Source organism: Nicotiana tomentosiformis, chromosome 6, assembly GCF_000390325.3.
Source record: "Nicotiana tomentosiformis chromosome 6, ASM39032v3, whole genome shotgun sequence".
Lineage (NCBI taxonomy): Eukaryota > Viridiplantae > Streptophyta > Magnoliopsida > Solanales > Solanaceae > Nicotiana > Nicotiana tomentosiformis.
The window spans coordinates 75,121,403-75,136,867 of NC_090817.1; the positions used below are offsets into that span (position 1 = coordinate 75,121,403).

General features: G+C 38.0%; 1 protein-coding gene across 1 annotated transcript; it reads right to left on the minus strand.

The window, feature by feature from the left end:
• Nucleotides 1-1,107: 1,107 nt before the first annotated feature.
• On the minus strand, nucleotides 1,108-4,970 carry LOC104107014 (protein EDS1L-like). Its single transcript, XM_009615694.4, has 3 exons — nucleotides 4,439-4,970; nucleotides 2,094-2,897; nucleotides 1,108-2,016 (listed from the first exon to the last, which is right to left on the minus strand). The coding sequence occupies exons 1-3, from the start codon at nucleotides 4,760-4,762 to the stop codon at nucleotides 1,315-1,317; spliced, it is 1,830 nt and encodes a 609-aa protein (XP_009613989.1). The 5' UTR covers nucleotides 4,763-4,970; the 3' UTR covers nucleotides 1,108-1,314.
• Nucleotides 4,971-15,465: the final 10,495 nt, after the last annotated feature.

Sequence of the window (15,465 nt, forward strand, 5' to 3'; positions counted from 1 at the left end):
TTAATTTAAGGAAAAACGTGAGCATGTAGTATCCCACCTTGAATACTTGAATGTTGGTATACTTGCTACTATTCTAGCATACAAGTAGAGCCATGTAGTATCCCACCTTGAATACTTGAATGTTGGTATACTTGCTACTATTCTAGCATACAAGTAGAGCCGTCAATATGGGCTTGGTCTGTTTGGGCAGCCCAGCTCAACCCGTGATTTAATAGGGTATGTTATAATTTTTGAAACCCATTTAAAAACGAGACTTTTAAGCCCGTCCCGAGAAAGCCCGTTGCCCTTGAGGCTTGAATGAGGTTGGGCTGGGCCGGCCTGTGGGCCTAGTAAAAATATTTACTTAAAATATAAAAAGTATATCGCACTGTAGCATCAGAATCATCATTTAACATTGATGGGCGTGTTCTTACCAAGTACAGAAGTTGCATCCATCATGAAAATGTCCAAACACTCAAATTGGCTTCACGTCTTTTCCCAAACTCAAATTGGTAACTTTTATTTTTATGTGAATTTTAAAATTATTTGTTTTTAAAATTTAATTATTCTTAATATTTAACTAATTAATATTGCATATGAATTGTAGATGCAAATGAAAGTGAAGATGTCAAGACAACTTTGTCACGAGCAGATTCAAATGTGTTTGATGAAGATAATGTGTTGGATATCCTATAAGTATCGTGGACGTTTTCTTTAATAGTTTGTTTTGAGTTTTGACTTTTAGTGAATGAAATATAGTCTGTCTTTTACTTTTTTTAGTGTTTATTTTAATATATTGAAACAATATAAAAAGTTATTAAATTTTGCGAAATTTTTTCAATAAGATATTTTTTAACTTTTAAATATTTATCTTTTTTTAAGGTTAGTACTTAAAGAAAAAATATAGAATTATATTTTAAAAAATAATGGGCCGGCCCGTGGGGCTCAGACCCACATAGGGCTGGGTGGGCTGACCATTATAAGATCTATCAAAATGGTGGGCTAGCCCAGCCCAGCCCGCCAATTGTTAAAGCCCATGTGGGCTTGGCTGGGTTAACCCGGTGCTGCCCATATTGACAGCTCTACATACAAGTAAAGCAGTTCCTAGGAACATTGAGACATTATCAGTTATCTGCGCTAAGATACCATACAGTTGCTCTTATTGAAGTAATGTGGAGTTTCCAGTCTATCCAGACATTTTCACTTATGCACCATCTGGCTTCTCTTATTAGGACTTTGGACTACGGTGGAATCTTCGAGATGCCAGCAAGCTGGCTTGGACACCATCACTATCAAACATTAGGGCGCTGGCATAATATGGAGCTGTAAAAGACGCTAAGAATTTATTTGCCCAGATATCCAAGATGTCAGTCTGTGCTGAGTAGGGAGTGTTTTCCACCATTTGGTAAAGGTAGACTCAGGGAAGAATACATCATTGCCCAGAAGGCCACTCTGGAACCAACCCCGTGCGTTTGTTTCTAAACTCAAAATCCTGTTTTGCACTTCCATAAATGGCTTGTTTCTTAGTTCCTCCACTTCTGCCCAAAAACAAGACTCGGAGCGTTCACCTGTTTGCACCCTCTCAGCATGCTCCAGCCATCGTTGTGTGAACCTGTAACGCTTCGGCCTAGCCCTGATCATGTAAGGTCCTGTATCTTCATTCTTCAAGTGCCTGTAATAGTTTGCAATATCCAAGGGCTCAACTTGCCCGCGGAACTGTGTCCCTAGTTGTATCCATTCCTTTCGTCCCTCAAAACTATCTGGGAGCTCATACCTTTTCAACATTTCAATGATTTCGTCCCATATTCCTGCTAGCTCGAGCCTTTTCACATTAGCATTGAAGTCATCTATGGTTTCTTGAAGCTTGAACGCATCATAATACCCGACTTTCTGAATATCACACTTGGTCTGGTACTCCTGTATCTTGCTTAATAGTTCCTTGGTGCTTTTCTTTTTACCATCAATCTTTTCCTCGTTCTTCCTTTTCTGCTTCTCCCATTCTCCTGCTGCACGAAGACACAACCTTGCTCTTGTACTCTGTAACGTGAAAAAAACCCGTTAGTTTGAGCTAAATGTGAAAATCAGCACAAAGAGCAAACACATTTATCACTTACCAGGCCTAAGTCATTCAGGGCTGAATTCATAGTTACCACTTCATCACTAGCTAATGCAATGGCAATTGAAGACAAGGGAATATCAGTAAGATTCTTGAGATGAACCACATCTTGCATCTCTAAGCTCTCCTGCATTTCGTTTCTATATAACAAATGTTCGTTTAAGCTTCTGGCAACAACTACTTCACCTTCTGTTTCGGAACTCATTTGAGCACAATAGAATAGTAACTGCAGAACAGCATCTGGATTCTCAATGACCACCAGTTTCCCATTTCCAGTGCAGAAGATGTAAGTTCCAAAAGGCCTATAAGGGCTGAGTTGAACAATGTTAGAAACAGCTTCTAACAACAAGTTTGTACATCCCTTCAGATTACATGCAACATAGCTTGCAACAGAGGATGCACTCCTCATTACAGTCATAAAGAAATTTTTCGATGCATCACTCGATCTTACATTTGCCTCGTGCTGATAATACGGGGATTTTGGATTGATGAAGGCAAAGATTGCTTGAAGCCATTCTTGAAACGATGAAAGGGGAGCAAGCATCATCCGAGGAACGATATCATACTTCATGACAAAATGTATGAAGTAACGAGCCCAGTTTTCACGCCTGAGGGCATGAGACCATATTCTGTCACCAACAAGAGGGGATCCAAATGTTATACAGTATGGATAAACTAGGTTGTCATTTGGTCTTTTGCGACAATGTTCCAGACACCATAGGGCTGCCAAAATAGCAATAGGGCCACCTGACGAGTGCCCTGCAAACACTATCTGTTTTCCATCTGACATCGCCTTCTCCACCTAAAACGAACAGTTCCCATGAATCAACATTCAGTTTCCAAATTAAAGATGAAGCTATGAAGGTTAATCTTTGTTAACCTAGTCTAAAGAGGAATCATCTTGAAGGATAACTAAGAGCTACTAAAGAGGAATTAAGCTGATCAAACTAAAGTTGGCTAGATCAGCATTAAACTGTTAGGAGTGGAATGTCTAATGCTCTTGACGCTGAGATAACCCTCTCAGGCTCCCATTGCAGAAATTGACAAAGCTGGTCCCATGAGCAAATGCATAATGGATTAAACTTTTAAGGTTCTTATGCTGAATTCATTGTTCTTCTGAAATTATAATGATTATTGAAATATTAGCGGTTTTTCACATATATATGTTCAGTGTCAAAAATATTGAGTTCGGTGTTGTCAAAGGCACGCTTAAGCCCTGAAGCGAGGCTCAAAACATGTTGAGCGCTTCGCCTCGCTTTGTGAGCGCTTCAGTGTCGCATCAAGGCTTTAAGACATACTTTTCCTTGCCAATGAGTGTGATCCTGAAAAGGCGACACTAAACAATTGATATTTCACTTTATCATATTCTTTTTCCAATTTCTTTGTCCGTATATTTATTATTTATGCTTATAGTTATTGGTCTTGCACTACATATACTTATTTTTACTTTTTCTCCAGTTGCGTCTTTTTATATAAAAGCCCACATTTTATTTGCGCTTTGCGCTTAAAGCCCCAATGGACCTTAGAGCTTTTTTGCGCTTTTCGCCTTTGATAACACTGATTGAGTTTAGTTGAACCCACTGCATAAAGATTGCATCGCCGAGGCATAAAACTAATATTCACATCAGGTCTAGCTAGAACGTATATTTAAAAGAAGAGGAATTAAAAATATAATTCTTTACTCAAAGATTGTTCGGAATATGATTTTTTGTTTTACAGGAATACGCTCAGCCTATGTGCTCGGACTCTCCAAAAGTGTTGCCGCACCCGTGTTGGGTCCTCCAAAAATGCACTAAATTTGGAGGATCCGACACGCAACCAACATCATTTTTGAAGAGTTCAAGTAACATAGCGCTTAGCTGTGAAAACCGTTGCCTAAAAAGAAGGGAGACAATATTCAATCTCCTCTATGTGCTAGTATAATCAATTGAACGTGTCCATTTCCAGTGCTATCATATATACACTTGAGGTTCTTCCTTTCCCCTTCTGGAACAGTCCCTCCCTTCACAACCCCAACCCCAAAATAAAAATTGAATCTTTTTTCGCAGTGTAAAATAACTAATTAACCTATATACACTGGCAGTGCAAAATATTTTAGCAGTGTCTATGTATTCTAAATTGTTAATGACATGTTATTTACTTTACTGTCTAAATAACTTGCCGAATTAGGCTTACTCTATACGCAGTTGAGTGTGTTTCAAGTCACCTTAATTTGATATTATCAACTACGGAAGTTAAACACTTATTAATCATCTGTTTTATCTAACAGCATCTAAGGAGAAAACGAAAAACAAACTACCACCCAAAAGAGGAAAAAAGGAACAAGATTGTCAAACCCAGTACCTCATTTTTAAGAGAAGATTTGTTTAATATGTCTTCAAATCTGCTGGAAAATGCTTCATTCACCATAGCTACCTCATCTGTGCCAACACTTTTCAAAGATGGAAACAAAGCAATTTTAATCTTTGTCTCTCCAAAAGAAGTGCTACTGTACCAACCATCAACAGACCAAGTTCCAGCAAAAGCAAAAAAAATATCCATCGACCCACTTTTTTTCTTGTAAATATAAGGCTTCCCAGAAGACAAACTGTGAGCTTCCATTGCTAACTTACAAGCTTTCTTGATCAGCTCATCTTTGACTTCTCTGCCCTCTTCAATTCTCACCATTTTTGCTACTTAGCAGCTCAAAGATGGGAAATTTAATTTTCCGTTTGGTGATCAAGAATCATGAAGAAAGATTGATGATTGTGGTGAAATGAAGCTAAGGAAAAATGGGGTTTTAAGCTTTTGATGAATGAAATGTCGAGGCAACGACGCATTGACTTTGGAGTTTGGAGTCTTTGCTTTGCTTGACTCTTGGTGTGGAAGTTCTATTGGAACAGAAACAGCGCCAATCCAGGAAATTTCCTACTTACTATCTTTATTTTTTAGGTCCGTTTCGAGAAAATATAATCTTTTTTTTATGTAGTCTGTTTCAACAAAATATAATCTTCTTTATTTAGTAAAATTTTAATTTAATATATTCATGTGCTCCTAATAACACTCTCTAATATGATAACATAATATATTTAAAATCTTAAAAATATTTTTTGTACATTTTACATATTTTTACATTAAAAATACAAAATTCAAATATTTTTCTTTTATCTTCTTAAATTTTGTGGCAGTTAAAGACACGCTAAGAATGAAATGAGGGAGTATATTACTGCTACTCCCCCGTCCCAATTACTTTTCTTTTGGTCAATCCCAAAAGTAATACATTTTTATATTTAATAATAATTTAATTTTAAAATACTCATTTTATTTGTAACTATATTATTTTTAGCCATACAAATATCTATGACTTATTTTAGATCACAAATTTTAAATTTTGTTTTATCTTTTTTAAATTTGTGACCCATTAAACGCGGTCACATAAATTAGAATAGAAGAATTATTATATTCTACTCTATTATTGCAAAGTGGGTTCCCACCGAAGGACAATTTGGTTCTGCTCCCTTCTTTACGCTCCATGAGCAGAACCACAGATTTACCCCGTTTGGCTATAGATATTACCAAGGTTTTTTCAAAACTGTTTTGGCAAAATATATTTGTTTGTAGATTTTATCCATGTCCCGAAACTAGCTTTAAACCTATTTTTGGCCCAAAATATAACTGTTGAATTTTTTAATAATTTCAAAAATTATTCCAAACTTTTATATTTTATCCCACCATCTATTATGACCAAACTAATCCATCAACTAATTACTATAATTTTCTTTTGGACTGATGGATCTTGTGTATTATTGCAATTTGATGAATTATAGTGGCTAATAGTTGTGTTATTAGCAGTTGATATTAAAATATTTTCATTATAAAAATGATAATTTTGTGCCAAACTTATCTATGTTCAGGACTATGGTTTGTGATAATGATAATGAGTGGCATCGACGAAAGTTCTGCATATACATGATTAGCAAATTTGTTTATTTGATATTATTGGGTATTTTTGATAATTTTTACAACTTATGGGTATAAGTCACATTTCATATTTTTCAAAAGAAAAAGTGAAATAAGTTTTAAAAATTTATGTCAAAACAAATTTTCATCTTCAAACCAGATTTCACCAAAATAAAAAAATTTTAAAATAAATTTGGCAATATATGGCTAAACACTAACTTAGTGGTTTCAGACATACATATGCCCAATGTAAAGTCGAATAAGCACTTTTAGATAAAGAAAAGCCTCTTATGTTTTTTTTTTTTTTTTGTTTAGGAAAATTTACGAAATAAAGGATTGGAAAGGTAGAAAATTAGACATTGTTTTGGAACATTTTTATGGAAAAATACAAATTTGTCAAGTTTACCCGTAAAATGGTACAATTGAATTTATACGTAGTTTATAGACAAGTGAATCGATTTGATCCAAAATCAATAGATGAATTAGACAAAAAATGTAAGACTTAGCCTTGAAATTGAAATAACCGATATATATCTTTGTCCCGGGCGCAGAACTACCGGAGGCAGTAAGAACAATTTTAATAAGCAAGAAAGTAAAACGTTATTGAGCTTCTGATAGAGTATAGTATATGCTTGTCAGAAAATTCGTGTCCTTACAATGATAATAGAGCTCACTATTTATAACTACGCCTAGGGAACAAGGTCCTAAAATCAAGCTCCTCTTAAATGACAATTATGAGGGACATTGAAGAATGTGTAACGGTGGGCAACGAATTTCATATTCTCTGTAACGGATCATGCACTTAATGCTATAGAATAGTCTTCATTGAATGCTGCCGTAAATATTTATTTTGTCTTTATGAGTATCATCTTCTCCAATAACAAACGAGATCATTGCCTTCGGGTTCGACTGTGTTCTGTCTTCGGCTCTACGTGTCGCCTTCTCATGCGATCATTAAATATGAACATATTTTATCCCCTACAGATAGTCCCCCTGCTTTTCGGTGGCATAACTTTATGTCACCGGAAAGTTGGTAGAGATACCTTTCTTGGCGGAAAATTCTCTGATCCCCTCTGAAAAGTTCTCTGACGGTTGATTAGACGCACGTCTCTCCGCATTTAATGCCCCGAACACGCGTCATTCCACGATTCATCATCACTTTTGCCGATTATCGAGGTAATTATGGTCACGATTTTAGCTGCCTATTCCTTTACTTATACGTATCAAAACTTCTTCATTTACACTTCATAATTCTTCAACCTTTCTCAAACTCTCTTTACTCAAAGCGTACTTTGTCTTCAACCTTTCTTTAACCATCTTCCTGAGAGAAAAATTTCCTTATATTCTGATAAAAAAATGGCCTCTTCTTTCAGAAATCCTAGTTCCTCAAAAAACAAAGGTAAAGCTGATGAAGCTGCTCCTCCTACGGTGAGCATCATCATCCCAAAGAGTCTTATCACCACTAAGGACTTCGAAGAGGAGTATCCTTCCGCTCACCCTCGTACGTGGCCCGTCAGCATATAACCTTCTTCCATCTGTCCTTCCAGTATTCTTGCTATGAAGGGAGACTTCTATTGCCAAGATTTAGATATTGTCGCCCCTAATCTGGCAGAGCGGATAACCCTACCCAAGAAGGGTTTTACATATTTTTATACGTACCCCTTCACTTTGGGGTCGTTCTCTTTGATTGGAGAGCTTGACTTCGTCATTGTGGAGTTCTGCATCCGCTATCAGGTATGCATGACACAAGTAAGTCCTTCTGTGTGGAGAACAATCGCTTATATTCGGCGTTTGTGCTAGGAGATGGGAGAAGAGATCTAACCCTGGCTAGGTTAATGAATCTTTATTCCTCCAAGATTTTTCGCGGGGGAATGATAAACTTCAGCAAACGTGGCCACCATGCCCTACTGGCCAACATGGATGATGACAATGATCGTGGATGGATGGAACAATTCGCTGTAGTTTCCACCAGGGACACCATTCCGGCCACGACTTTATCCTTTCCGGAGTTGTGGAATCGTGCTCGTAAGTTTATCGTTTGTCTCTTCTTCTAGTTAAAGATCATCCCTTACAGTTACTGATTCCTTTTCTTTTACTTGTTTCAGCAACTCGGTGGGTTCCACCGCAGGTTGAAGACTTGGACCAGTGGGTCTAAAAGATTTTGGAAGTTACAATGCCAGAGACCCATACGTGGAAGGAATTAGCTATCAAATACGGGTGGAAGGCCAAAAGTCATGGTAAGTTAAACTCATCTCAATTTTCCCTTTCGTATAAGAAAGTTGTTTAACCCTTTTTCCTTTGTTGAATCCAGGTCTACCCCAGGGCTCAGCCGTCGTCCCCGAGGATGACATTTTGGCTGGTCCTACTGATGCGACGAGGCTGCTGCATGAGGCATTTAATCGAGCAAGTATCTCCGGGTCTGCTTTTGGGGCAAGTGCTTCTTCTCGGAGTCCCCAGCCGGAGAACAAACAACAAAAAAAGAGACGTTCATTCGCGGCCGGGAGAAAAAATAAAAAGGCAAAGAACGTTGTGCCTGAGCCATCCACGGATGTTTTGGAGATGAGAGTCATGCCCGAGCTAGTCCTAGAAATCATGGTGATCGATGACGGAGAAGCCAGTGATGATGTGGCTTCACTACATAGAAGACGATGACCTTTATCAGCTAAACAACATGCACAATCTGTTGAGTTAGCTACACCAACCAAGGACGATGCCTCGACACTATCGCGGGAGTTTGATATGGTGGAATTTGCCAACTCATGCTTCCGAGTCCCAGCTGGTGCGTCCGGTACTATAAGGCTGAACAGCGGCCCCCTTCTGTCTTCGGTTGACGAGAAGCCAACAACCAGCACTGCACTTGCAGCAACTGCTTCTCACCCTACAATACCATCTGCTTCATCCCCCTCTTCTCCAATTCTGCCATTTCCACCAGCAACTGCTACATCATCTCCGCCGACCGCAACTGCCCGAGAGAAGGATGTCTCTCTCTCCCAGTCCCTAGTTCGTGAGAACCCGAGGAAAAATTATGTTGCCCCTTCAGAAGATCCTCAAAGGAAGAGGAGCATTACTCTCTCGGTCTCTACCGGATGCAATCTGTTGTCCGGTCTGGTGGAACTTGCTAACTATCTGAAGCCCTTGGCTTCAGAGAAAGATTGGAAAAGAATACAAACCCTCTCGGGAGAGTGTTTGTTAAACAATGCCATGCATAACGCAACGAAAGTATATTCTTCGTTTCCTCTATTTTTTCTTTTATCTTTGACATAGTAGGATTTTGAACTCATATTTTTCATTTTCCAGGCCAACTTCCTTGCTTTCGAGGGCCTTTGAAGGCTGATTCGTGATAAGGAGGTACTTACTTCTTAGCGGGATCAACTTTTGGTTGAGCAAGATCAGACTGTTGCTCGCCTCTCAGAACTGGAAGCACATACTATTGTGACCGTGGAATTGGAGGCTCGATTGTAGAAACACGAGCAAGAAGTAGTGACCCTTAGCCAAGAGGTTGTCCCATTAAGGGCATAATTTGAAGAAACTAAGGCAAATTAAGTTGAAGTCCATAATGCCCTCCTTTATGCATTCGATCGTGAGGCTGCCTCTACTAAAATATTGAATAACTTGGAGGCAGCCTTAAACTCCAAAGTTGAAGAATTTGCTGTTACTGAGGAAAACAAGCCCGGTTAGAGGAGAAGCATAAGAAGACCTTTGAGCATAACAAAATTTATAGCTCCACTGTTCGTGATTTATATGCCAGCCTCTGATAAATGAGATTCGTGCCAGACAACCTCTCTGCTGAGGTCGGCTAGCTTAAAGAACTTCAGTGCCGAGCGACTTCCCTCATTGTGGAAAAGATGTATGCTATGTACAACATGAGGAGAAAAACCTTGGAAGAGGCCAAAGCGGGTGTTAGTTACTTTGATGCCGAAATCGCTAAGGCCCGTGAGGTGGAGTTAGCTGCAAAAGAGGTCTTCCGGCCCGGCCTGATTCCACCGACTCTTATTCTTTCGATTCTAAGTTCTCTGGAATGGAAGAAGAACCAGAAGATGATTATGCTGAAGGCTAAAATGATGAGGGCCAAGATATTGAACCGGCGGCCGATCCTCCTACTTCCCCTAGGGGCGCAAATGCTTCTCTTCCTCTAGGTTTCGGAGATGCAGTAGCTTTGTTTTATTTTTTTCTCATATCTTTATACTTGTGTTGTTCGACACACTTATTGTGAATAGAAACACTTTTTCGTTCAAGTATCGTATAAGTTGCTTTTATTTGCGTACCTTCGTTTAAGTATTTGTGCAAGTTTTATTCTTTGCATTGAATTGTGCAAGGCTTCGGGTGTATTTACCCCTAAAGCGTTTGGATTTTGGGCATAAGTTCTTTTGAAATCAACCCTTTAACATGAGGGATTTTATAAGAGAGGTCCCTCTTATATTTGTGGTGCTCTTGAAGAGGACGTCTCCTGTTCATTATGACACTAGAATTTGAAGTACTTGTTTAAATTTCAAATGATAAAATTAATTCATCGTTCAAACAAGAAACAAGATAGAAATAAAAGTACTTTATTTTATTTCTTCAATTTTCAAAAGTACATAAGCATTCGTTGTGCTAAAAAGAAATTGCCATTTCTTGTGGCTAACTTGTACAACTTGTTTCTACGGGGCTGACCGCGTAGTCCCCAGTCCCAATGATACAACTATGTTTTCGGTTTTCGTATTTCGATAGAAGTGGCAGTCGTTGTTCCCGTATCCTCATATCACCCCCCCCAGTGTTCGAATGTAAAGAATGCGAGTTTGAACACTAGAAGTTTTACACCTTCGAGGATTTCACCAGAAAATTGCTAGATAATCTTCAGTTTGATAGAAAATTTTGCTTCCCCAAAGGAATTTATGCTATCGAGCCAAAGATTATCTAACAATCCCCCAGTGTCTTGCACTTGTGATTGGTCAAGTAATCTCTATTCGACAACAAACTTTACTTCTCGGTAGGAACTTTGCTATCGAGCAAAAGACTATCTAACCTCTCCATACTGGTTCTTTGCTTGTGTTCCTTGTTATTTGAAGGTCTTATTACTGTTGTTGAAGCTTCTTTTGTAGTATGCTTTCCATTGTTTCTTCGTTAAAATCCTTTCCAGAAAAACCCAATTGAGATAAAAACTGGACGAAGGGAAAAAGAGTGCAACACATACTTTCAGTACAAGTGATGTTCAACAGAAATAGTATCTCTTGAGGTGTGCCACATTCCGGTTGCTTGGCGACTTTTCTTCATCTTGATTCTCTAGCTCGTATGACCCTTTCTCGGTGATAACTGAAACCCGGTAGGGGCCTTCCCATGTTGGACCTATCTTCCCTGCATTGAGCTCCTAGGTGTTCTGAGTTATTTTCCTTAAAACCAAGTCTCCCGCTTTGAAATAACGGGGGTTGGCTCTTCAATTGTAATATCTTTCTATTCTCTGCTTTTGGGTTGCTATCCTTATATGCGCCAAGTCCCTACGTTAGTCGAACATCTCCAAATTGACTAACATTGCTTCATTTTTGCTTCTTCGTTAGCTCAAAAATACCTCAGGGTAGGCTCCCCTACTTCCACCAGGATCAGGGCTTCCGCTTCGTACACAAGATAGAAAGGAGTTTCTCCCGTTCTTGATTTGGCCGTTGTTCGGTACGCCCATAGTACACCTGACAGCTCTTCGTGCCATTTACCTTTAGCTGTTTCCAATCGCTTTTTGAGATTTCGTATAATGACTTTATTTGTTGATTCTGCTTGGCCATTTGCACTCAGATGATAAGGTGATGATGTGATCCTTTTGATTTTCAAGTCTTCAAGGAACTTAGTGACCTTTGTGCCTGTGAATTGTGGCCCATTGTCGTATACTATATCTTTTGGTATCCCAAATCTGCAAATTTTCCCACAAGAAATCTACCACTTCTCGTTCGTCGATCTTTTGATAAGGACCTGCTTCAACCCACTTAGAAAAATAGTCAGTTAAAATCAGAAGAAACCTTAACTTACCGTGGGCTGGTGGAAGTGGTCCGGCGATATCCATTCCCCACTTCATGAATGACTATGGTGACAAAACTTAGTGCAATAACTCTGCTAGTTGATGTACCAACAATGCGTAACGTCGACATTTATCATATTTTTGGACATAAGCTTTAGTGTCTTGTTCCATCCGGGGCCAATAGTATCCTGCCCTAATTAGTTTTAATACTAAGGAATCTGCGCCTGAGTGATTTCCGCCGATCCCTTCATGGATTTCTCGCATAACATAATTAGCTTTGGAGGCTCCCAAACATTGGGCAAACATTCCTTGGAAAGATCTTCTATATAGTTTACCCCCTTGAAGCTATATCGAGCTGCTTTAGTGTGCAATGCCCAAGGTGCCTTAGTATCTTCAGGCTATTTCCCGTGCTCGAGATAGTTAATAATCTCGTTTCTCCAGTCATAGACCAAATTAGTCATGTTTACCTCGTAATAACTATCTGCGTCAAGTACCGAGTGCATAAGATGTACGACCGTACCAGAGTCTGATCCTTTCATTTTCGTGGATGAGCTAAGGTTAGCTAGTGCATCTACTTCTACATTATCTTTCCTCGGGATATGCGTAATTGATCACTCCCGGAATCGAACGAGCAAAGCCCGAACGTTCATTACGTATTGTTGCATGCATTACTCTTTGACTTTGAAGATCCTGTAGACCTGATTTACCACCAACTGGGAGTCACATTTGATTTCTATGATCTCAGAGTCTGACCCACGTCCAATCTGCACTCAATAGTGAGTGAAAACAATCGTTGGAATAATAGTACCCAACAAGAGTTGGGGTCGATTTCCACAGAGAGTTAAAAGGGGTGTTAGGAGTATACACTTGAAGAAAGCGAATGGATTAGCTAAATTTGCACTTCCACAAAAAGTTTTGATTTCTACTTCTACTATTACTCTAACAATTTTAAGCTAAGGAAAAGAAACTAGAAGTGAATGATTGTTTTTGGTGTTTTTCCAAATAGTGTTAAGTACATTAATACTTGTTTTGTTGATTGTGGTGTATTATAGCTATGAACTCTACGTTATCCACTCAATACCTCTCGGTCGAAGAGTGATTTTTCCCACTTTGGCTTTCTCAAGTCCAAATGGGTATCAAACAAAATAGTTGATATGAGCTCAAGTTGGGTTCTTACTCTTGATACTCAATTTTTCCCTCATATTTTTACAAATACATACATACTTTCAAAATAGCATATTTGCATAATCATTTAGTTTAAAAACCTATACAAGCATTTTTTTCATAATTTTCCATAATTTTTAGAGCTTTAAATCATTTTTCTTATATTTTTATTATATAAATATCTAGTAATTATCCTTTAAATTATTTTGTGATGACTTAATTACCAAAAATTATTATTTGCATCCATAATACATGTTTCAAACATTTTTATTCTATTTTTTATAATTGCATTAGCATTTTAAGTTATTTATCAAATTTTGCATTAATGGCCTATATTCTACAAATAATTGCGTTTATTATGTTATTTATCCGAAGTATAATTTTATATTTTTATAATATTGAGTTATTATTTTCAGTCATTGTATTGCATAAGTAGCATTTTATTATCTATTAGTTATTTTATAATTTATTTTTAAAATAATTGTTGTGTATTTAATAGCTGGCCCAAAACAGGCCAATTTTCAGACCTAAAACTACCCAGACCTCAGCCCAATTACCCCAAACCTTAGCCCAATTACCCCAAGCCCAACACAAATAACCCACTAACCCCAACCCAATCGGTACCCTCTTTACACGACCCGCCCCAGCTTTCTTTTAATCTTGGCCGTTGATCTCTCAAGATCAATGACCCACAATTAAACCTTCCCTTTAACTAACCTAACTCCTAACCATAACCCCCATTCACCCTTTGCCCGCCGCCTCTGTATCCTCCCTTCTCCCTCCTTCAGAAACCCTAGCCGACTCCCCTATCTTCTCCAAATCCAAGTAAATCATGGACTCCCTCTGTGATTTACTTACCTTTTATGTGTTACCTCGTTATTGTATACAAGATTATGATGTTATATGGTACTTTCCCCAATTTTGGCAAGTACCAGTACCCAAACGGGATTCCACCGCCTTCAATCTATGAGATTTGGATGATATTTTGTCTATATGCACTCTATATGGTCCGATTCAGCGAGATCTTCGACTATCTATGCTTTCTTTCGAACTAGGGTTTGAATTTTTCCCTTGTTCCTTACTGATTATTGACTGATACTTTTGCTTTTCTATGTTTGACTATTCTTTTACTTATTTCTGTTTAATCTGCCATGTTTCCCTATTTTCTACTTTATTTTGGCGTAAATCCGACTCCAAATGATTTTTTGGTATGATATTTTCCTTATTCTCTGTTTAATCTTCTATATTCCTTTATTTTTAGTATTATTTGCGTGATAATTATTATTCACTGTTGATTTACTGGACCCCTTTGTTTCACTCCCTAAAAATCGATCCTAATTGATTCTAGTATATCTTTCCTATTTGTGTTTGAATAATTTATTTTCCATGTTTACTTGGTTGATTTCTACACTATATAAACCCCTCTCATGAAACCCCTTAGGGGAGAGATTTCTGAACCCTAATTTCGGCTACTGTTTTCACTACTCTCTCACTCACTCACTGTTACCCTAAAACACTATGAAATTATTGAATAACCTCCTCTGGTGCAAGATCTGCTCGTAGCTTATTTTCGAAGCTCTTGCGAACTCCGAAGCATCGGGGATTTTGGGGTTTTGCTATTACACTCTGCACTCTTTTTATTCTGCTACTGGTTAGTGTTTAAACCCTCAAAATGTTTGCTTTATTCCCTTCTTTCTGCACATATATATGAATTTTGGTTCAACTATGATGGTGTTCAACTTGATGTCATTCTGTGTTAATTGACGCATGAGAGTAGTGTACTGTTCATGTCATGACTCACTATGATTTGCACTTTGCAATTCCCTATCTTCTAAGACTAGTTCTGCACCATGTAACATCTTTACATGTTAATTTTGAACTTCAATATTGTGGTTGTATATTATTTCTGCCTATTATATTTAGATAATTCCATAACTTTTACTTGAATGAACTTTTACTAAGTCTTGTATATGTTGGAGTGCTTTTTTGTAATACTTCCCCAAAATCTGTTTTAAACTTGTGTCTTGCTACCTTGATTTTCTAAAGGCAAACATTCTATTTCAACTGACTAGGACCTTGCTCCTAGGTTAACATTCTTTTTCAGTATGCCTTGGTTCACTTGCTACTTTCTCCTTTCTGTGATAATCAATATATGTATACCTCCATTATGTTCAAGTACTGATATGGCCTTAGGTTAGACTTGAATTAATTTAGGCCCTTAAATGTCAACTAGTGCAATCTAGGTATGTTTGCAAACTTGTTTTCCTTTTCCTATGATGTTTGT

Bases quoted from the DNA above. Each gene is read 5' to 3' on its own strand.
- LOC104107014 (XM_009615694.4), bottom strand. From the start codon at position 4,762: ATGGTGAGAATTGAAGAGGGCAGAGAAGTCAAAGATGAGCTGATCAAG. The intron at 2,898-4,438 runs GTACTGGGTTTG...TGTTCGTTTTAG, and splicing joins AATCTTCTCTTAAAAATGAG to GTGGAGAAGGCGATGTCAGA. The intron at 2,017-2,093 runs GTAAGTGATAAA...TTCACGTTACAG, and splicing joins CCCTGAATGACTTAGGCCTG to AGTACAAGAGCAAGGTTGTG.